This window comes from Xenopus laevis, chromosome 8S (genome assembly GCF_017654675.1).
Source record: "Xenopus laevis strain J_2021 chromosome 8S, Xenopus_laevis_v10.1, whole genome shotgun sequence".
In the NCBI taxonomy this organism is placed as follows: Eukaryota; Metazoa; Chordata; class Amphibia; order Anura; family Pipidae; genus Xenopus; species Xenopus laevis.
The window spans coordinates 22,017,304-22,040,495 of record NC_054386.1 but is presented as its reverse complement, the minus strand read 5'-3'; the positions used below and the strand labels follow the sequence as shown (position 1 = coordinate 22,040,495).

The following is a 23,192-nucleotide window of genomic DNA, read 5'->3' as shown; positions in this document are numbered from 1 at the left end:
GTGACTTGTGCTCTGATAAACTTCAATCACTCTTTACTGCTGTACTGCAAGTTGGAGTGATATCACCCCCCTCCCTTTTCACCCCACGGCAGCCAAACAAAAGAACAATGGGAAGGTAACCAGATAACAGCTCCCTAACACAAGATAACAGCTGCCTGGTAGATCTAAGAACAACACTCAATAGTAAAAACCCATGTCCCACTGAGACACATTCAGTTACATTGAGAAGGAAAAACAGCAGCCTGCCAGAAAGCATTTCTCTCCTAAAGTGCAGGCACAAGTCACATGACCAGGGGCAGCTGGGAAATTGACAAAATGTCTAGGCCCATGTCAGATTTCAAAATTGAATATAAAAAAATCTCTTTGCTCTTTTGAGAAATGGATTTCAGTGCAGAATTCAGCTGGAGTAGCACCATTAACTGATTAATTTTGAATTTTTTTTTCCCATGACAGTATCCCTTTAATCTGCTGCTGTTTAATACCTTTCTCTCCTTTGTTTCTCCTGTTTTCTTCTTCTCTCCTTTTCTCTATAACCCTCTCTGATGCCTCCATCTTCTTAATTTGTTTAACACTTTTTTATATTTTCTACTTCACTCCCAGCAATCCTTTATCTCCTTTTATCCTCTATATATATATATCTATATATTTAACTATATTGTATTTTAGTGGAGGAGAGCAAAAAAAATCCCCACTGAGGGGATGCTATTTCACAGAAATAAAGAAGTGAAGGGATGGCACCCCTGCCCAATTCCAGCACTGGTTGAACCCAAAATCAAACTCAAAGCACAAAAATGTACCTGCCCATAAAACTCCAGTTGCTTCTGTCTATCGGTGTAAGGTGTAAAACCTCAAGGGTTCCTTTATGTGTTGTGCCTATACACACAAATGATTTGCACATAATAAATTGCAATGAAAATGGCATTTTCTATTAGCAGAGAGCTGATCTGAACTGCATGTGCAGCTTCTTTGTAAGTGACACACCAACTTGGTTGCTTTATAGAACTCAGCAGAAACTCTTCAGCATAACATGTCTGCAACAGGAAGTTTTATAGACAACACACAAAGGAAGAGGAAGCAGAAAATCACACAGGGTTACAGGTCAGACACAACATCACATTGCTAAGCAATGCATTAAGTAACATGCACTGGACATGCACTGGACATGCACTGCCTGTTGTATTCCAACATTTTCAATATTGTGTCCAACAGAAGGCTGGAAATTATGCAATTCACAATTCTCGACTGCCAAAATGAAACATGAACACAACGTGTAAATCATCTACAGAATTGGATGCCTATCAAGCATCTAGCTTGAAATTTCAGCCATTTAGGGGGCAATAGACATGATGCTGTGATTCTGGGGAAAAACATGGTTATTTGCATGTGTATTTCTAAATATGTGTGCAGTGGCAGAACTACTGGGGGAGCAGGGGGTGCAATTGGGCCAGGGCCCGCACCCGCTTAGGGCCCCCGGCAGCTCACGCACTGCCGATTTCCAGCCGCATCGGCTGATTTCGGGGAAGATAATCTGGTACGGAGGGGGGCAGGGGCCTGGAGGCAGGTCCCGCACCAGGGCCCGCCCCCCTCCAGTTACGTTACTGTATGTGTGTCTTTCTATTTATTGTTCAATGAAATGGACTTGTGCTAAACATGCTTTTTGTCTATTGTTTTAAAGCCACATTTTACTTCCTGATCCCAATTAGCAAAGTCAAACAAATTTGCAGCAGCCCTCTGCATAAGTAAATCCCTCCCTTCCCCCAGCCTGTTATCATTTTAGATTAAAAAAAACAGCTCATTATACAGAAGCTTAGCTCAGTTGGCATATGGTTTGTTTGACTTTGCTCTTTGGGATCAGGAAGTAACATGTTGCTTTAAGGTCATACATGGGCAGAAAAATCTGCCTGTATAGGTCCTTTAGATCAATTCGGCAATTTATCTGCCTGTGTATGGGGGCTTCCGACGTGTCTTCCTGATCAATATCTGACCACGTTATCGATCGGGAAGGTTTAATTTTTCCACCGACCAACCAGTCGGAGCTCATTGCTCCTCGTTGTAATCCGATTGTTCGGCCATAGGGCCCAATGTTCGGATTACCCCAATATAGCCCTGCCGTTTGTGGGCATATCGGTGAAAGATCCGCTCGTTTGGCAATGTCACCAAACGAGCAGATCTCTTCATGTATGGCCAGCTTTAGTTTCATTCTTACATTTTGCTTTGTTTAGTGCAAGAAAAAATAAACCACAGACATTTCCTAGTTAAAAGAAAAGGCAACATTTATGTTCAGTACAAGCTCTTTTCGTTTAAGTGATACTGACACTAAAAAACTACTTTTTAAAATATGAATGTACATTAAGGGGGCTATTTACTAAACTCCGAATGCAAAAATCCCGAAAAATTTGTGATTTCTTTTTTTTTATATAAAATTGGACTTTTAAAAAATCACAAATTTTTCGGAATTTATTAAACCCCCCGAGGATGGATAAGTCCGAATTAGAAAATCCGGCATCTCAGACCTGCCGAGGTTGCACATAAGTCAATGGGAGAAGTCCCAATGATTTTTTGATGTGCGCTCGGTTTCGTGTAATAACTCGAAGTATACCGAGTTTTCGGGCAAAAAAGAAATTGGAGTTTTTGGTTGAAAAATCCGCAAAAATGTTTTTCCCGCAAAAAAATTTTCGGGAAAATGTAATAATAAAAAGCTTTCAAAGGCAATATTATGATAGATGTAAAAAAGAGTTTAATTTTCTACTGACACTAGAAATTAAACTCTTTCCTACATCTACAGTATCATAATATTGTTTTTGAAAGCTATTTATAACTTTGCCATCAAGTATTTACATTACCTGTCTGATGCCCCATGTTCTGTATGAGGGGGCTGCCATATTTGTGTAGCAGGAGTCCGTTAGCATTAGAAACTAACAGGCTGAAATGGGTCAGTCAGGTTGGCAAAACAGTCAGGTTTAGTAACTTCAACTAAGGAAGTGGGCTGTTCATGGTTAATGGGGTACATAGGTTCCTAGAGCAAAGCCAAATATAATTCCATTCCTGGCAACCAGACTATAGTTTGAGTGACAGACTGGAGCTATATGGCGCTTAAGAATTTCTTGAACACAATAATCCTTTCTCAGCATTCCAGCCTAGTTTATTTATGTGATAAATCTCTTCACTGCTTCTCTCTATTCCCACTGTCTCTGTTAATGATGTTTTGGAATTCTGCAACACGAAACCTATTACTGAACTGTGGATTTGTGAGGGATTGAGCAGTCGATCGGTCCCCACTAGTTTGCCCGGGTCAGACAGCCACTGCATAAGCAAAGAAAATATGTTCAGATCGATTTGTGTGCTGCTTTGGGTATCCCACTTGGTTTGTGGTGTAATAGACACAAACTATAGTGAAATAGCATCTCTGCAGAGTACTGAAGCTGTGGCATATAAGATATACATTTTTCTTATTTTTCTCATGTTGTTAACAGGAATTACAAATAACTTAAACCACCAGAAAGAAAAAAAAGTATTGTGGAGATGGAGAATAACTATCCTTGGATAGAAACTGGCTTACACAAGGCAGAGATGTGCAAGTGGGAAATTAAGCAGCAGTAGCCTGAGATTAGAAAATGGTTAAGATTTAAGGGAATTTCACTGCATTTTTTTGCATAATAAAATAGAATGAATAAAAAAAAGTATTCCTAAGCAAATTTCCAGTAAATATTAATGAAATGTTTCAATGCTTTTAAAGTGATACTGATACTAAAAATGCTCTTTTCAAAATATTAATCTACATTAAGGGGCTGATTCACTAAGGGTCGAATATCGAGGGTTAATTAACCCTCGATATTCGACTAGGAATTGAAATCCTTCGACTTCGAATATCGAAGTCAAAGGATTTAGCGCAAATACTGCGATCGTACGATCGAAGGATTATTCCTTCGATCGAACGATTAAATCCTTCGAATCGAACGATTCGAAGGATTTAAATCCAACGATCGAAGGAATATCCTTCGATCAAAAAAAGTTAGGCAAGCCTATGGGGACCTTCCCCATAGGCTAACATTGACTTCGGTAGCTTTTAGCTGCCGAAGTAGGGGGTCGAAGTTTTTTTTAAAGAGACAGTACTTCGACTATCAAATGGTCGAATAGTCGAACGATTTTTAGTTTGAATCCTTCGATTCGAAGTCGTAGTCGAAGGTCGAAGTAGCCCATTCGATGGTCGAAGTAGCCCAAAAAATACTTCGAAATTCGAAGTTTTTTTACTTCGAATCATTCACTCGAATTTAGTGAATCGGCCCCTAAAAGTTACATATAGGTCACATATAGGCCCCCTGAACTTAAGTAACAAACTGGTAATTATTCCACTTTTGGATATATATAATAGGGTTATTATTTGTGGTATAACGCAAGTATGAAACCATTTGTACTCAGAATGAATATGAATGCAAATTTGTCCCTCGTGGATCATTCCGTTAGCATTAACAATTCTGTATTACTGATCTAGGCACTGATGCTAAAGGATACGACTTCTGATATCAACTATATCATGCCACACTGAACTAATAAAAAAATCAAGAATTGCACCATAGGGTCGTAGTGCGTGGAGATGCAGCCAAACTTGGTTAAAATCGTAAATAGCTTTATTAATCCATTTAAAAACATCACATAGGGTGAGATAGGCTTAACGCGTTTCGTGACCTACTAGTCAATTCATCAGAAGCCAGAGCACCCCCTACAGACAGACTTGCTTATATAACCACCACCAATAAAACCAAGATGAGTTAAATGCATGTATTAATTAATTAAAAAGGTCACATAATGCTATGATTATACAGTGTCATTTGGATGGTAGTAACAATGATCAATTAAAAAAGGAGCACATTAATACATGTATGAATATAAATATATAAATGTAAATTCTAAGTTCACAGGGGTTGACTGATGTGATTCATTAAGGGAAACGGGCCTACATGATATAAAGTTAATCATTCTCTACAACTTCATAATTAATAAGTCAATCCTGGTCGAACCTGGTGGTAGGTTAAGAACATTTTTTATGTTGACTCAGGCTGGACTTGAATGCAGGTGAAACAAAGCATGTTTCAAGTGTAAAAAACAGTGTGCAAGGTCCCTAACACATATTTATTATATTAGATATTTTCTGATAATCATTATTAGTGTTGTCCAGAATATTATAGAATTTAAGTCATACTCGGGAATTAGACAATGGCTCATAAACCACATGAGTATTCTCAGTCAATATCTTAATTCTCCAACATCTGAAAGAAGTTTCCTCTCTTATTCAATCCCTGCCTTAAAGAACAACACACTGTAATTACCCCTGCTCTAGTATTGAAACGGAGCATCAAGGTAATTAACTCTGGAAAGGTAACTAAAATATATGTACTATAAAAGATTAGTTCTGTCAGAATGAATCAATCCAATACAGTACTGTTTCTGAGAAAAAATGTGCCTATTGAGCTAGACATATGGTTTGTTTACAGTTGTTTGTCACATGAAGAAAAACTGGAAGACTACACATATAAAAGCCTTCATGGCAGTTTGATATTAATAAGGAAACTGCTGCTGATGGAGTCTTGGGGACATCAAGATTTAAATATTTATCTTTCTGTAAATAATTCATTTAATCAGTTAAATAATTCAGAGTAAAACAGGGCAGTGAAATGTTATTCAAGTGCATGCAGTCAGCCCATCCACCTTCCCACTGTCAGCGCCTGGCTGTGCCTCTTCAGTAACAGCAGCTCTCAATAATATTATAGACAGGTATAGATGAATGCAAGTATTCTCATACACTGTATGTTATCTCCTGTAATGGGACTCCTGGTGCTCAGGGCCAGGATGTTGTCGAGCCCCAACTTAAAGGGGACCCGTCACCCAAAAAAATGATTCAAAATCCTATTTTATCACATCAGTCAAGGAAACTGAACTTTAATTACACTATGTAAATTATTTGAATCTTGTTTCCTTCAGTCTGGGACTTCAAAATGATAGCAAGCAGGCAGCAGCCATTTTGTGGACACTGTTATTAAGACAAGTCTTGCATCATCTCAGAATCTTGTTTGTGCACCAGAATGGGGGGCCTGATGTCCATCCCCATGCCCTGGTTACACAATTAAATGGTGAAGAGAACGGGGGAATGTGTGGAGAGCAGTGACATCTAGAAAGTGCTGAATGGAAAGTGAAAGTAATTGTCTGCCCCGCCTCTATCCGTAAGGCATAGAGGAGGGGCAGACAATATTTGATTGACAGCTGAAATTTTTAAATGAGCTTACAACAGCTATGAATGCTTTAATAAAAAAAAGAAATTGGATTTCATGTTTAATTTGAAAAGGACTTTTATTATACAGATTTTTGTGTCAGGATAACAGGTCCACTTTAAGAAAAGGTCTACAAGAATCAGGCATGTATATCCTGTGGGCCTTTAGTTGTTGTTTAACTACAGATCCCTGTCATTAATATAAATACTAATATGATTTAACAATATGTACAGTAATATCAAATTACTTGTACTTTCAACAAAATATGTTTCTTGGGAGACCAAGACAAATGGAAAAAAAGAAAAGAAGTTGTTGCACAGCCCATTTAGAAAGCTAATTCTGAAGCTTGGTCAAACTAGCATAACTGAAAAAACTTAGGAAGAGGAGTAAAACTACCCTAGATAACCATTGTACTACACTCCTCACCTACTGGATAAGGTAAAAAGGTGATATGAACACGAAAACTTAACTTTTGCACTGAGAGTAAAATAATTCCTATTATACATAAAGCATAAAAGGACAAAACCCTAAAACTTTGTCCAATGGGCCAACGCTAGTCAATCTCACTATCAATTCCACTTTGCAAAACGTCTTTCCCTACCTGATAAATAAATAGATAACACCTCTGTATCCTCGGTATCCCTAAAATGCTAATCTATGCTAACTAGTATCAAAATACTAAAGTATGTACCATAAAAATACGTAAACCTAATTAAAGGGATACTGTCATGGGGAAAAAAAATCAAACTGAATCAGTTAATAGTGCTAATCCATCAGAATTCTGCACTGTAATCCATTACTCAAAACAGCAAACAGATTTTTTTATATTCAATTTTGAAATCTGACATGGGGCTAGACATATTGTCAATTTTCCCAGCTGCCTCAAGTCATGTGACTCTGTTAAACTTCAATCACTCTTTACTGCTGTACTGCAAGTTGGAGTGATATCTCCCCCCCCCAGCATAGAACAATGGGAAGGTAACCAGATAACAGCTCCCTAAAGGTGGTCATAGACACACAGATCCAATCGTACCAATTGAGGATTCGTATGATTTTCGGATCGTGTGTGGCATGTGCCGACATCTTTTGTCCGGCGGAGATCGGTCGTTTGGTCGATTGGTCAGGTTTGATTTTGACCCGACCGAACTATCAGATTACCCCCGATATAGCCATGCTTGTTAATGGCATATCGGGGAAAGATCCGCTCGTTTGGCGATGTTGCCAAAGAGCGGATCTTTGCGTCTATGGCCACCTTTACACAAGATAATACCTGTCTGTCAGATCTAAGAACAACACTCAATAGTAAAAACCCATGTCCCACTGAGACACATTCAGTTACATTGAGAAGGAAAAACAACAGCCTGCTAGAAAGCATTTCTCTCCTAAAGTGCAGGCACAAGTCACATGACCAGGGGCAGCTGGGAAATTGACAAAATGTCTAGCCCCATGTCAGATTTCAAAATTGAATATAAAAAAATCTGTTTGCTCTTTTGAGAAATGGATTTCAGTGCAACATTCTGCTGGAGTAGCACTATTAACTGATGTGTTTTGAAAAAACATATTTTCTGATGACAGGATCCCTTTAAGCCTTACATTCTTTGCAGTTGTGAACTTTTGCACTATATCTGCTATAAAGGCCCAGACCTTATTTATTGAATGAAAGCTACTTAAAGAGAATCAAATCTTGTCAAAGCAATTTATATGCTGTACATGACATTGTTCATAGAGAGACAGCAGTGATACAGTAGATATGTTCCAGCTCTTTTCAAAGGCTTTTGGTACAGTGTCACATAAAGAGTTACTGATAAAATACATTGGTCGTGGGAATTCTACATGTGACTATAAGGATGTGGATATGCTCTTGATTTCTATAAAAAAATATTACATTACATACAGAGCAGAGATACTTACAACAATTTAAATAGAGAGCAAAGTAGTGTACAAATTGCAAAAACATAGCACCACTGCCTTCCTGGTCATAACTGACCACACATTTCCATTCCCCAATAATCTGGTAAATCCCCACAGTTTAAGGTGCAGCAACGTTTCCTACAAGTCTAATCACCTATAACAACCAATCAACAGGCACCATTTACTAGTCCAGTATTTATAATCAAAAATCTGATTGGTTGCTATACGACCCAGGGAGTGCAGTATAACCTCTTTCGGAACTGCCAGCAAAAAATGTTTGGTAACAGAAACTTCACATGTATCATTAACAAAAACAAGCCCTATATTTTTGTACAGAAAGTGATACCATCCACCTTTACCAAAAGAGATATTCATATGTGCTAAGCACAAATAAGTAGCAATAGTGCATATTTAAATGTAAAATGGGATACTCCAAATGTTTACTTATAAGGGAGGAATGATGACTACATACAATCAGTTTACTACAAATAGGGTTCACTAGTCCAGTTGGTGAAAAATAGCAGAATAAATAGGGAATAAAGATAACAGAAAAGAGAATGCTGGAATTCGTTTTGTGAAAGGGCAGAAGTATTTGATTATTTGATTTGTTAGTCCCTATAGATCTATACAGAATTGATAAAGATGGCAGACTAGGTTTTGTTAAAAATTAAATTTTTGATCTAGGCGAGACATTGGAGAAAATATATAATATTAGGCCTGTAACTACCTTAATGTGCTTCACACCACAGCTCACAACTTTATTGGGTTGGTAGAGGTCCCATGAGATGTCAAATATCTGCAATAAAGCAAAATAAAAAAATGAAACTAATCGCAATGCATTGTTTACACTAAGATAAGCAGCGATGGTCAAATGAGATTTCAAATTGCAGTATAATCACGGCTCCGCACACACTTCATAATCAGCAGGTTATTTATTGTTATTTTCACCACACATCAACGTTTCGGGGGGTTTTCACCACCCTTCATCAGGATGATGAAGGGTGGTGAAAACCCCCCGAAACGTTGATGTGTGGTGAAAATAACAATAAATAACCTGCTGATTATGAAGTGTGTGCGGAGCCGTGATTATACTGCAATTTGTTGAGGGGCCTTGCCGGGCCCGCGGTGAACCAGCACCACCAGTGCAGGAAAGTGGACAAGGTGAGGGTGCGGTAAATATAACACTGGACTTTGTATATATTTTTGGCAAATGAGATTTCACACAGTGTTTAACAGCTGCCTACACCAAACACATCATCAGTAGCCCCCTACACATTAACCCTGACTTTCATAAACAGAGTAATAGTGGCTTGTATTACACCAGTGAGAAATAACAATACCATTAGAAATTATATACCTCAAAATACGTGCATACTTTGTCCCTTCAAAGACAACAAGAATAGCTTCAGTATTCAGATTCACCTCATGGTATATGTCAGAGGAACTGTTGGGGAGGCAGATAATATCCGTGAGGAGTCAGACTGTGAGGACTTACCCTAGTGGCCTAGTGGGCGGCGGGGACGCCCGCCGTGCCATCGTCGGGGACGCCAGCCACGCTGCTCCTCTTCAATGTAATGCCGGTTCCTTAGGGCGCTCGCGGCGCGCATCTCCTCCTATTATAGGCGCATTGACGCTGGCGTCATGACGTCAGCGCACAATGGCCGCAAAGTTCAAATAATATTTAACGGGACTTTTTGACTCTTGCCCATTATTGGTTCAATCCTGTGAGTTCCTGATGCTATTCCTGTACAAATCTGTTTATCTGTTTCCTGTTTTGACCCGCCTGACTGCCTGACTACTCTAACTTCTGTGATCCTGACCCTGGACTGATATCGGACTATTCTGAACTCTGTTATCTGACCCGTGCCTGTCTGACCATTCTGATTGATCCTCTGGTTTTGACCTTTGCCTGCCTGACTTCGCTTGAATTCTGTCTGAACCGACCCAGCCTGTTTGACTACACTCACGTCTGTTCCTTAAACTGTGATCTTCTGCCCAAAAGACTTTGCTTTACGTTCGTGCCCCTCTGCTCATCCAGAACCCTCGCTTGGCTCCTCTCTTTTTAAGACCTGGCGGCATCCAATTAGCCGAGGGCTCCTCCCGAGGTGAAAGGCGGCTGATAATGGCGGAAGCAAGAGCTAAGGACAGGGAGCCTAGCATTGGTTCTGGATTTTGGGTGCCGAACGTGACACAGACATAGAGACCTGACAAATAGCAAGGGAACTAAGTTAAACAAAGGGAACATTTGGGGGAATTGGGGGATGGGAATACTCGACTGCATACATTCTGCTTTATAATAACATTCTGTCTTATATTGAAACTTAAATGCATGTTATGCTTTTATGACTGGAGAAGGTCGAAAATAGTGTGTAAACCAGACACAGTCTCAAAAATGCAAAGTTTTATTCATAATTGTAATAACATGATTGCTCTGTTGTTTATGTATTGTACTATGGTGCAAATAAAAAAATTTAAAAAAAAATGTGACACCGAAGCTAAAATAAACATAACATACAAAAAAAACATTTAAAAAAAAAAAGAAATATTATACCCCAACATTAATGTTACTTGGTGATGATATAAAATATCATCCCTATGATATATCTCAAAGCATATCCCACTCCCATCAGAATGGAATAGTCAGATAGTCCCATGTAAAAGGCAAGCTTCTTTGGTCCCCTTCTAGCAGATGCTAGGATGCACATGATACAAAGTGACTGGCAAAGTTAATTCTGTAAATGAGACCTGTCTAATGTAAGAAGTGTTACTGTAATCTATTGAATTATTAAACTCTGCCATGGCCCTGTGCCACATGCTGAACAAAGACATAATAAGGTCCTGAATGTGGTGTAGAAACAATAGCAATGGCATTACAATAAGGTTAAAATAATAAATAAAAATAGTTGAAATTGAAATAATATTCAAAATACTTGTACATTTTGGGGCAGATTTATCATATTGTGAGATTAGAGTTTACTACAGGAGGTGTGTGTTTATCAATGAGTGAAAAGTAGAGTTGACCATTAAATACAGAAGATACTAAAAAAGCAAGTTAAATGAAAAATAGGAAACAGGGAGCACTGCTACTTCTCAGCCAGTAAACACATTTATACTGTTTAAAGTTTACAATAAATAAAAATTAAAAAAAAAGCTTATTTTATCATTTTAAATTTGCTCAGGCTGCATATGCCTTTAAGATTTAAATCAGAGAAGTATGAAGAGAAAAGCTCTGTGGCGCAGTACTTGGAGCGACTTCCTGACAGGGGGGCTGTGGATTGGCTGTCACCAGTCATGGAACTCGCAATTCATGATGAACATGAACAAACATGTTGCACAGTGCTCAAAGGAAATATACCCTAGGTAGGAAATTAGATACTATTATAACAGGGGTTCTTAACTTCTTGGCAACCCAAGTTGCGTGTTTGCCTTTGGCACATTCATATATAATAAAACACAGATAAATAAAATAAAAATATGTTGAACCTGATAAAATCTTGAATTGTAAAAAAACATATATAAATGTGTATGTATAATGCATTTTGATTCATCCCATGAGCATACATAGATTTAAATGTCTGTGTGTAATGGCCCTTAAGTAATAATTTCAAACAGTCTTTATCAATCTTATTGTCAGTAAAAATGGGTATATTGTGCAACAGTATTTAAGTGTTAGATGTGAGGGATAATACACTAACAGACTTCTAATGGTGCAAGACATTTGCCAAAGTAGATGGAATGAAGAAAATTTGCAAAACAAGTTGGATCATTACATTCTGACTACATTCAACAACAGGGTGATGGGGCTGAGTTTACAAAATGCTAGCTAAAAGGGGTGGTTCACCTTTATATTAACTTTTAGTATGTTATAGAATGGCTAATTCTAAGAAACGTTTCTATTGGCCTTCATTATTGATTATTTATGGTTTTTGAATTATTTGTCTTCTTCTTTCCAGTTTTTAAATGGGGGTCACTGACACCATCTAATAACAAATGCTCCGTACGACTACACATTTATTGTTATTGCTACTTTATGCTACTCTTCTTTCTATTCAGGCCTCTCCTATTCATATTCCAGTCTCTTGTTCAAATCAATGCACGGTTGCTAAGGTAATTTGGACCCTAGCAACCCGATGGCTGAAATTGCAAACTGGAGAGCTGCTTAATAAAAAGCTAAATAACTCAAAAACCACTAATCATAAAAAATTAAAACCAACTGCAAATTGTCTCAGAATATCACTCTCTACATCATACTAAAAGTTAATTTAAAGGTGAACAACCCCTTTAATGATCTTTATCCATGTCTGCTCTGAATTCTAGGGAGCTAGCCCACGGTCAGATTTCCGAACTGCCTTCCCCGTGCCTGCCGCCTGCTATAATGAAAAAACGCTAGCGCCAATGCACTCGCGGGGCTTCAATTTTCGAAAGTTGCCTCACAAGGAAACTTCAGGCGACTTCGGAAATCGAAGCACCGCGAGTGCATTGGTGCTAGTGTTTTATCATAGCAGGCGGCAGGCACGGCGAAGGCAGTTCGGGGAGATTGTTGCCCCGCAGAAGAGGCGATTAGTCAGTCGACTAAATTTCCCTGAATCTGCCCGTGTGCTTGAGGCCTTCGGTCTCAGGGCAGGGCTTTAAAGGAGAAGGAAAGCTACCGAAGCAGTTTATTGCCAATAGATAAGCCACAATACTGCAAGCTATAAGACTATATTTATTCTGCAGAATGTTTTACTATACCAGAGTAAACAGCTCTAGACGCTCTCTCTGTTTGTTTAGGATAGCAGCAGCCATATTAGATTGTTGTGACATCACTTCCTATCTGCGTCTCTCCCTGCTCTCTCATAGCTCTGGGCTCAGATTACAGCCGAGGGAGGGGGACATGGGAGGGGGAGAGGGAGAGAGGAGCAAACTGAGCATGCTCAAGCCCTAGCCCTGGAGGTTTATGATGAAAACAGGAAGTCTGATACAGAAGCCCATGTATACACAATAGAAGGAAAGAAAATCTGTGTTCAGAACAGCATTGCTTTGAGGGTTTACGTGTTTATTTATATAGACATTTCTGATAAAGCTTACGTAGTTTTTGCCTTTCCTTCTCCTTTAAATATATGGGCTGCATATCTTACACCTGCAACCAGGGTCAGGGATCAGCCAAGTTAACACAAAGAGATCTTCCCACACAGAAGGAAATAGTAATATTAAGAGACCCAGACAACAGGGAAATGTGGAGTTTGGGGGAAAGGGCGGCCAAGGCCCTCTTACTGGTACTCATGCTTTGCCTGGGATATTAATTAAAGGTCCCATCCAGCTGGCCATGCCCTTATTCTGCTAGAGGCCTATGATGCTAGAGGACTGCTTTAGAAGTGAGGATAGTTTGAGCCATATCAGAGAACAATACATGAAAACTGAGCTAGTAACATAGTATAGGTGTTATGTTTTGGTAGCCGAGAATGAGTAGAGTATAACAGTGCTTTATTAGCGGGTTCATGCAGCCATTACACTTCAACAGTAACTTCAACTCTAATACTTTTAGGCAGTATAGAAAGTACTATGTACACAGTAGAAATCTTGTGCACAGTGACACCTACAGGCCCTTTGTATAAACACCACAATAAGCTACACACAAGAAAAATGATTACTATAGACCTATTTACATTACACATACTGTATGCTTAGCAGAATAAAGCATATATTTTATATATTTGTTTTTCTAATGTTAATGCTTCATATAGAAATGACAAGGGCTGGTTGAACTGACCTCCATTAGATATGTAATATACACATGTATTATTCAGTTGATTGCTAAACTAAAGTTTCAACACAGTACAGTCCATATGATAGAACCTCGACAGTAGTGCATTTGGCAAAGTGAAGCAAGAGTATAAAACAGATAATGGTGTTTACCCTATCTGTGTGACCAGGAGCCATAGAAAGCATCTTCCCTTTTTTCCAGTCCCACACACAGATTGTATTCTTGGCATCAAGTCCAACAGAGACCAAACGCTAGAGGAGACAGACAGGTCCAAATTGAGGCAGAAGAAGAAAATAATGTAAGTATCAGCACACACATCACAACCAGATATATTTCTCAGTGTGTTATCCTAAATATATACATTAGAATTTGGAAGGCGCACACCCATTGGCATGCTGAGGTGCTAATCCAAGGGGGGCTGCCAGTGGCGTAACTAGATGTTGCTGGGCCCCACAGCAAATTAATTTTAGGGCCCCCAACATATCCAGTGTTTGTCCTGTTTTACCAATATATGTTCAAATTGCTTATCAATGAGAGCCTCATGGGGCCCCCTGTACCTCCTGGGCCCCCCTGCAGCCACAGGGTCTGCTTCCTCTGTAGTTACGCCCCTGGGGGCTGCCCAATCATAGCCTCCTGATAAGTATCATATAAATAAATAAATATATGGATTGCACACTCAGACTTATATAAAAAGTCAAAATTTATTATATCATATCAGTAAAAACTTACAGACATCACAGAAAAACCCGACGCGTTTCGACCACCACAGTGGTCTTCATCAGGGGCAAAAAGCTTATACTGAGAAGCTTTTTGCCCCTGATGAAGACCACTGTGGTGATCGAAACGCGTCGGGTTTTTCTGTGATGTCGGTAAGTTTTTACTGATATGATATAATAAATTTTGACTATATATATAAGTCTGAGTGTGCAATCCATATATTTATTTATTTATATCCTAAATATATAGTCCTCTAAGATTAGATTAGAGATTTAATATTGACAAGAATCTACTCAGCTAAAATGGTAATATGTAAATGTAATAATGGCTATGCACTACAGGCTAAATTGTGTTATAGTATAGAGCTGAACTAAGCAAAACATTTATGACTCATTTAATAGAGATGTTGCTCGATCAATAATCAGGAATATAACCCATTTAAAAATATGTATCCGGCTGCACTAAGCAATACTTTTATGAACCAATTATCATTAATGATAAGATCAATTCAGAATAGATACATAGATGTTGTCCATTGGGTTCCTCTACATTTAACCTTCCATCTGTTGCATTGACCCATTCAGTTGAACAGGATCTCAAGACCCAGATTTTAATATTACATTTGGCTCTTAGTCCTATTGATTGGCCAATGACCCATCTTTGAATCACAAACATCAATTGATGTAATTGTATTAACGTAAGTACCTGCCCATCCAGATCAAATGCCAAACATGCTATCCCATGCGTATGAACGTCCTTCAATATAGATACAGTCTGCACAGTGTATGAGTCCCACACACAGATGTATGGCTCCTTCCCAACTTGTCCTGTTGCCACCAACACTCGCTCAGGGTGCAGCGCTAAGCTAGATAGGTAAAGAAAATTTATTTTAAATGTGATCTTCCATCCAAATTTAGTTGGACAGGTATGTCCTTCCAAAGTAAAACGATTGCCCTTTATTAGGCAATTACAGTAGAATCCTAATTTTACAATTTTCAGGGGACCAGGGAAAAGTTATGTAAAATCCGGGAAATGTTTTTAAGTAACTTTTTCTTCAAGTACAAAAAGGATTTAAGCACAGGAGTCCGTTTTACTTTGAGATACAATATTTACTGTGTTAATAACAAGGGTTAAGCATTGCAGTGTTAAAGTTACACTATAGGGGCAAGTGCAAGACTCTCTGTCAGTCACATACACAACCTAAAGCAATAAGTGATTGGTGCAGGACTGTATAAGGGGCAGACTAATTGGAAATGACTATTCACAGACAAAACCATGGCAAAATTAGGGATGCACTGAATCCACTACATGGGATTCGGCTGAATCCAAGAATCCTTGTTGAAAGATTCGGCCAAATACCGAACCAGAATCCTAATTTGCATATGAAATTTAGGGTCAAGAAAGGAAAAAGCGGAAAAAATGATTCTTTTGTGACAAAAGTCACGTGATTTCCCTACCTGCCCCTAATTTACATATGCAAATTAGGATTTGGATTCGGTTCGGCCAGGTACAAGGATTCGGCCGAATCCGAATCCTGCTGAAAAAGGCTCTGAGTCCCAAACTGAATCCTGGATTCGGTGCATCCCAACAAAATATACATTTGGTTAGTATTTTAAAACTTTTTATTTCACAAATAATAACATTCATAGAGGGGAAAAAAAGCAGTTTTTGGGTACATCAGGACAAAATTTTGATGTCAAATCCGGGAAAACATTACATAAAATCAGGGAAATGCATGAAATAAATTATAAATTGGTGGGACCACAAATAAAAAAATGTAAAATGCTGGAAAACTTAAAATCAGGGTACTTCAAATTTAGGTTTCACTATACAATGCAACAGTGCATAAACTAGTACTGCAAGAAAAGATTTATATTTTATTTAAACCTAGATTCATTTTTCTATTTTAGATACAGTAATTGTATGGCAAAATGACAATGAAGTAAATGCCTCAAGGAACAGAGGCTCAGATGAGTCAGGGTCAGTGGTATAGTCAGTTGGAATTTAGATATGAGGAGACGAGAATGGTTGACTAGCTAAAGACAAAAGGTTCGTAATTTATAGGAGTTTCTTAAGGAATACTCATTAATCATTATTGATTAACCCCTGTGTTCTAGGAAGAACTATAAAACCAGCACAATAAAAAGAATGATTGGTTTTTCCTCCTCTTTTTCAGTGATCTTTTTTAACACAACTGCAAGGGTTTTCAGACATACTCTAAGCAAATCAAATCACCCTTTAACTCAATTAAACTGCAAATAAGCCCTAATTTTATAGATATGAGTGGATGATATACCGTATTGTACAAGCTAGACACAAATGATAATATTTTATAGCAATGCTTAGTCAGCAGTAACTGTAAATGTAATATGCTGATGACATTCTTTGCAGTTGAAGGCAGCAGACATATGCTTTCTCTTTTACACACGCATATACACACACACCTGAAAACGTCCTTTGCATTCCTGCTACTGAATTGCACAATTGCAGATATGCACTAGATCTTCAGTTGTTGGTAGTGACAGCTAACATAGTTACATAGTTACATAGTTAAATTGGGTTGAAAAAAGACAAAGCCCATCAAGTTCAACCCCTCCAAATGAAAACCCAGCATCCATACGCACACCCCTCTCTACTTTTAATTAAATTCTATATATACCCATACCTATACTAACTATAGAGCTTAGTATCACAATAGCCTTTGATATTATGTCTGTCCAAAAAATCATCCAAGTCATTCTTAAAGGCATTAACTGAATCAGCCATCACAACATCACCCGGCAGTGCATTCCACAACCTCACTGTCCTGACTGTGAAGAACCCCCTACGTTGCTTCACCCCCTACTTTTCTTCTAGTCTAAAGGGGTGGCCTCTGGTACGGTGATCCACTTTATGGGTAAAAAGGTCCCCTGCTATTTGTCTATAATGTCCTCTAATGTACTTGTAAAGTGTAATCATGTCCCCTCGCAAGCGCCTTTTTTCCAGAGAAAACAAACCCAACCTTGACTCCCCTCATAATTTAAGTCTTCCATCCCTCCAACCAATTTAGTTGCACTTAGTCTCTGCACTCTCTCCAGCTCATTTATATCCCTCTTAAGGACTGCAGTCCAAAACTGCACTGCATACTCCAGGGACCTATAAAGAGGCATAATTATGTTTTCATCCCTTGAGTTAATGCCCTTTTTTATGCAAGACAGAACTTTATTTGCTTTAGTAGCCACATAATGACACTGCCCAGAATTAGACAACTTGTTATCTCCAAAAACCCCTAGATCCTTTTCATTTAAGGAAACTCCCAACACACTGCCATTTAGTGTATAACTTGCATTTATATTATTTTTGCCAAAGTGCATAACCTTGCATTTATCAACATTGAACCTCATTTTCCAGTTTGCTGCCCAGCTTTCCTACCACTGACGTCAGACTAACTGGCCTATAGTTTTGAGGCTGAGAACGGGATCCTTTTTTGAATAGAGGCACCACATTAGCAATTCGCCAGTCTCTCGGCACTATGCCAGATCTCAATGAATCTAGAAAATTAAGTAAAGAGGTTTGGCAATCACAGAGCTAAACTGGGATGAATACCATCTGGCCCCGGACCTTTGTTAATCTTAACATGTTCTAGTCTCTTTTGAATTTCATCATGTGTGAACCATGCATCATTAGTTGTATTACTAGAATTCTTGGTTAACAACCAAGAATCGAGAATAGCATACAGATGGAATTAAAATGGACTCTAAAAATATTAGTAGTAGTGTGTATACTTAAAATCAGTGCATAGAATTAGTGATAGCTGCAGTTAGCCATCTTCTTTTCTTCGTTAAACTTCGGAAGCAGACCGTCATTTTTGACGCATGTGAAGTTGGAGTAATATTCCGGTCCCGAACAACTGCACCGAAAGTCACGAAGATTTCTGAATATTTTTCGGACATTTTTGTGACATTTTTCATGACTTTCGCAAATTTTCATGACTTTCAGCGTATGCGCAGTTGTTCGAGACCGGAATATTACTCCAACTGCGCTTGCGCCAAAAACGACTGCTTCTGAAGTTTAACGAAGAAAAGAAGATGGCTAACAGCAGCTATCACTAATTCACTGGGACAGAATCTGCACCGAGGGGTAAGTAAAAAGTTAGGGGCATTTGCCCCGGGTACCAGGTAGGCTGGGGGGGAGGAGGGAGGTGGGTCTACGTATGGTAGGGGGGTAGGGTTTTTTTATGTTACGGGTTAAATTCTCCTTTAAACTACTCCAATTTTTTCAAGAATAAATTGCATACTGTATATACTGTAGCTTGAGAAAGGCAAAACAAATAGGAGGTTTTTCAACTGACATGGAATGTGAAACCCATAAAAGATCAAATTATGCAAAACATTTTTGGGCTTAGGTAAATAAGAGGAAAAATAAATACTAGGCTACACGTTGCTTTGATTTGAGTTTAAACAGTAGTTTAACCGAAAAGATACCTGGTGACGCAAGATGAGGATGGGGTTTGCACTGAAATCTTTAGGCTCTTCAAAAACACTGGTCATTTGTTTTGCAAACTTATAGTGAATAGTAATGTAATTTCTCCTACCGCACACCTGTAGCTCACCAATCCTGCAACTGGTGGTGCGTTTCTTCCGTTGACCCGGCCGGGTCCCTTAGCAACAAATGTGTATAGAATACGGATCCGCACACACTCTGGTTAATGCAGTCGGGGAGTATCCCCTTTTATTCAGCCACCAAACATTCAACGTTTCGGGGGGGAACACCCACCCTTCATCAGGGACTGCATTAACCAGTGTGTGTGCGGATCCGTTTTCTATACACATTCGTTATAGTGAATAGTGGCATCACTCAAGGGCCCACTTGGTGCTTTATATTGTTGAAAACATAACATTCTTCTTACATTTTGAGAAGACCTTGAGAAGAGTGAGGACCATTAAAATCCATTGGAGTGCCATATCTTGCATATAGGACTCCAGTGGGACAACCCTGAGTAATACTTGTTCTAATGATCAGCAATTGCTGGACAGTTGCTAGAAAAAAAGTTCCTGCATCACTATTATATCTTGGAAAATTCTGAGCAGTCCATATGGCATTGAATATGAACTTGAAAGCATTTTGTAGTTCTCTGTAGGTCTCTTAGTAATCTACAACATGCCAACCAGGGTACAATTTTATTTGCTATATTTTAATAAAACGAAAAATCCAAAATATAAGCAGAATAACAGATGCTGTGAGTGATGAGTCATATCCTGGAGGAGGGGAGCTCACAGGAAGTAGGAAGTCTGTGTGCGACTGAGCGACAGGTGTGAAGGGATACTTCTGTGCTAAATCTGTTGGAGACTGAGGTATGGTCTAACCTTAAGTGGGAATAAACTTTGCTATAAAGCAAGTCCTCTGCAGGCAGAAAGCAAGAGGAACAGGCAGTTTTGGTGGTGTCCCATCCAAGATGGCGCTCCCATGAACCATGTGGGCTTACTCCAGCGTCTTGACGCCAGAGTGATGACGTCACGCTCCTGGCATGAAAATTGAAAATAAAATGTCATGGATTCAATTCCCGATTATAGTAATTGTTAGCTTGTATTCCTGGGTGTTCCTAACTTGTTTATTAGTATTTTCCTGGGCTTTTGACCCTGCCTGAACCTTCTGACTTTGATCCTTGCCGCCTGCCTACTGAACTTCTGCCTGAACTCTGACGACGATTACTCTTGATCCCTCTGGTTATCGTGAACTTGAACTTTGTCCTGAACTTTCCTTCTTGGTCGGACTTCACCTGCGCTTGGAGCAGATAGGCCACTGACAGTATCAAAGTAGCTTTGGATATTATACTGTACTTGTCCAAGAAATCATCCAAGCCCCTCTTAAAAGCATTACAGGGGGACTAAAGTCTAAAATAGAATAATGCTAGAAATGCTGTATGTTGTATAATAAACATAAAAATTAACTGACTGCACCAGAAGCCTAATTAAACAAATTATTTGTGTTTTCAAAGTTGGCTGCAGGGGGTCATCATCTTGTAACTATGTTAAACATCTTTGCAAGACCAAGACTATGAACATGCCCAGTGTGGTCTGGGCTTCTGTTGGGAGGTTAAGCTTAGGGATCGTCAGAAATTATCAAAACAGCACACGTCAAATAATATCTGCCATAAAAGCCGATACAGTAAGACTGATAAAAAAATCAGGATATGCAGACTGCACTGGGTCTGCAGATACAAATCTCTACACAGTCACCATCTGCTTTATAGGGAAACACAGGGGCTCCCCTGCCGTTTGAAAGTATGATTGTTTCCCTGCAGAGCAGTTAGGGACCGTCTGAAGTTTCCGATCTGCAGCAGTCAGAGCAAGCAAAACAAAGGGGGAATTTCACTGCATACAGTCAGGTTTCTTATTAAAATGGTACAATAACGTATATTGGAGATAGATTTGTTTAAAGAAAGTAAAAATGGGATTTTATTTTTTTCCTTTACATCCCCTTTGAGAGAATCAGCCTTCACAACATCATCCGGCAGTGCGTTCCACAAACTCACTGTCCTCACTCTGAAGAACCACCTATGTTGCCTCAAATGAAAGTTATTTTGCTCTAATCTCAAGAGATGGTCTATGGTGCGGTGATTAGGGTTGCCACCTTTTCTGGGGTTGGAAAACACGCATGGGGATGGGGCGGGTGACATCAGAGTTGGGGCGTGCCGGTGATGTCAGGGGCGGAGGCCGGTGAAATCGGAAGCGGGACTGGTGATGTTGGGGGTATGACTGATGAAATGCGATCAGCTGATCGACATGTCATTATTTTCAGTGTACTGTCTGGATTTTCTAATGCTACGTCCAATGCTATTTGTCTATAATGTCCTCTAATATAAAGTGTAAAGTGTAATTATATCCCCTCGCGAACCTCTTTTTTCCAGAGAAAACAACCCCAACCTTAACAGTCTACCATCCCCATAACCAGTTTAGTTGCACATTTCTGCACTTTCTCCAGTGTCCAGAGAGAGGCTGGGAATTAGCTGAGCAGAGCATTTCAAATATGGTGATGAGGGAACTGCCTCCCAACTGTCCCTTCCTTTCCTAGGCAATTAAAGAAATGAGCCATCTGCACATACTTCAACATTGCAGCATTTCTCTTAAGCTATTAGTAAACCATTAGGCTAATGGAATTTTCATATACTGCCCTGATTACTTTAATATCTATATATCGAGAGTGATCAAAGCAATCAACAATAGGGGGGCACATTTACTTAGCTCGAGTGAAGGAATAGAAGAAAAAAAACTTCGAATTTCGAATGTTTTTTTTTTGGCTACTTCGACCTTCGACTACGACTTTGGATCGAACGATTCGAACTAAAAATCGTTCAACTATTCGACCATTCAATAGTCGAAGTACTGTCTCTTTAAAAAAAACTTTGACCAAGTACTTCGCCACCTAAAACCTACCGAACATCAATGTTAGCCTATGGGGAAGGTCCCCATAAGCTTCCTAACAATTTTCTGATCAAAGGAAAATCGTTCGATCGATGGATTAAGGATTTAATCGTTCGATCGAATGATTTTTCCTTCGATCGTAGGAAACGCGGTAAATCCTTCCACTTCGATATTCGAAGTCGAAGGATTTTACTTCGACGGTCAAATATCGAGGGTTAATAAACCCTCGATATTCGACCCTTTGTAAATGTGCCCCCTAATGTTATTAGTTATGCTTATTATCTGTGAAACACTTAGCCAGGGAGATCACCAGGTAATAGACTCGGTAGAACTATCGCTCTCTGTAATCACTGCTGAAAAAATAAAACATACAAAAAATAGAAAAATGCAAGCCAAACAAGCCCCAGACTGTTTTTTTGATAAAGGCCCTCTTCTGGCCTGTCATCTTTGATCAGTAATTCTGCTTGATACATAAAATGGCTGCTGGCAAAATGTGCTCCCCTACCCAGCCGATGTTCCATTGGCTGGTCCCTGAAATCTCTTAACTCTGTCACAGCCACAGGCTCTTACCAATGGCTAATCCATCATAAAACGCTTTGGAACATCCATCTGTGTATTTAAAATGCTGCAGATCTGCCTTCATGATATTTATAGGTCTGCTTTACAATCTTCATTGATTTTATTTTCCTTTAGCAATTTCAGAATCAGAGAGGTTAACATTCTCCCTTCCATACTGTCAAGCAAAGTGAATTGCTGTGTCTATGAAAAGGGATGTTTTGAGGACCCAGAAGGTAATGCACTGAATGAAGCCAGCCTAAGAGGGGCCAATGGCAAAAGGAAATCTTTATAGTTGCTAGAACAGTGCATAGGGGTAAATTTACTAAGCGAAAATTCGCCAGCAACGGCTTCGCAGCCATCTGAACACTTTGACAGGCAAAAATTCGCTCAGACAAGGCTAATTTACTGAAATGCGAAGTTGCGTCCAGGGTGGCGAACACTGGCAAATTTTCACTAGCATTACTTCGGCAATCAAAGTGACGATGCGCTAGCGTTCAATTATGCCTAGCACAACTTCGTTAGAGGTCTTCGCTCAGGCTAATTTGCACACAGAAATTATAAAGTTGAATGGACGTAAATGCCCACTGTATAGTT

At 39.2% G+C, this 23,192-nt stretch overlaps 1 protein-coding gene across 6 annotated transcripts in view; it reads right to left on the bottom strand.

The window, feature by feature from the left end:
• The window catches only part of LOC108699830 (echinoderm microtubule-associated protein-like 5), a 119,043-nt gene that overhangs the window by 68,827 nt on the left and 27,024 nt on the right, over positions 1-23,192 (bottom strand). For 5 of the 6 annotated variants that reach the window (XM_041574777.1, XM_041574778.1, XM_041574774.1 and 2 more), the window contains exons 2-4: positions 15,343-15,502; positions 14,073-14,171; positions 8,905-8,973 (exon numbers count right to left, since the gene is read on the bottom strand). The exons of the other annotated variant lie outside the window; for it this stretch is intronic. In XM_041574777.1, coding sequence (XP_041430711.1) covers positions 8,905-8,973; positions 14,073-14,171; positions 15,343-15,502 — 328 coding nt within the window. The remainder of the gene's footprint in view (positions 1-8,904; positions 8,974-14,072; positions 14,172-15,342; positions 15,503-23,192) is intronic. 6 annotated transcript variants of the gene reach the window in all.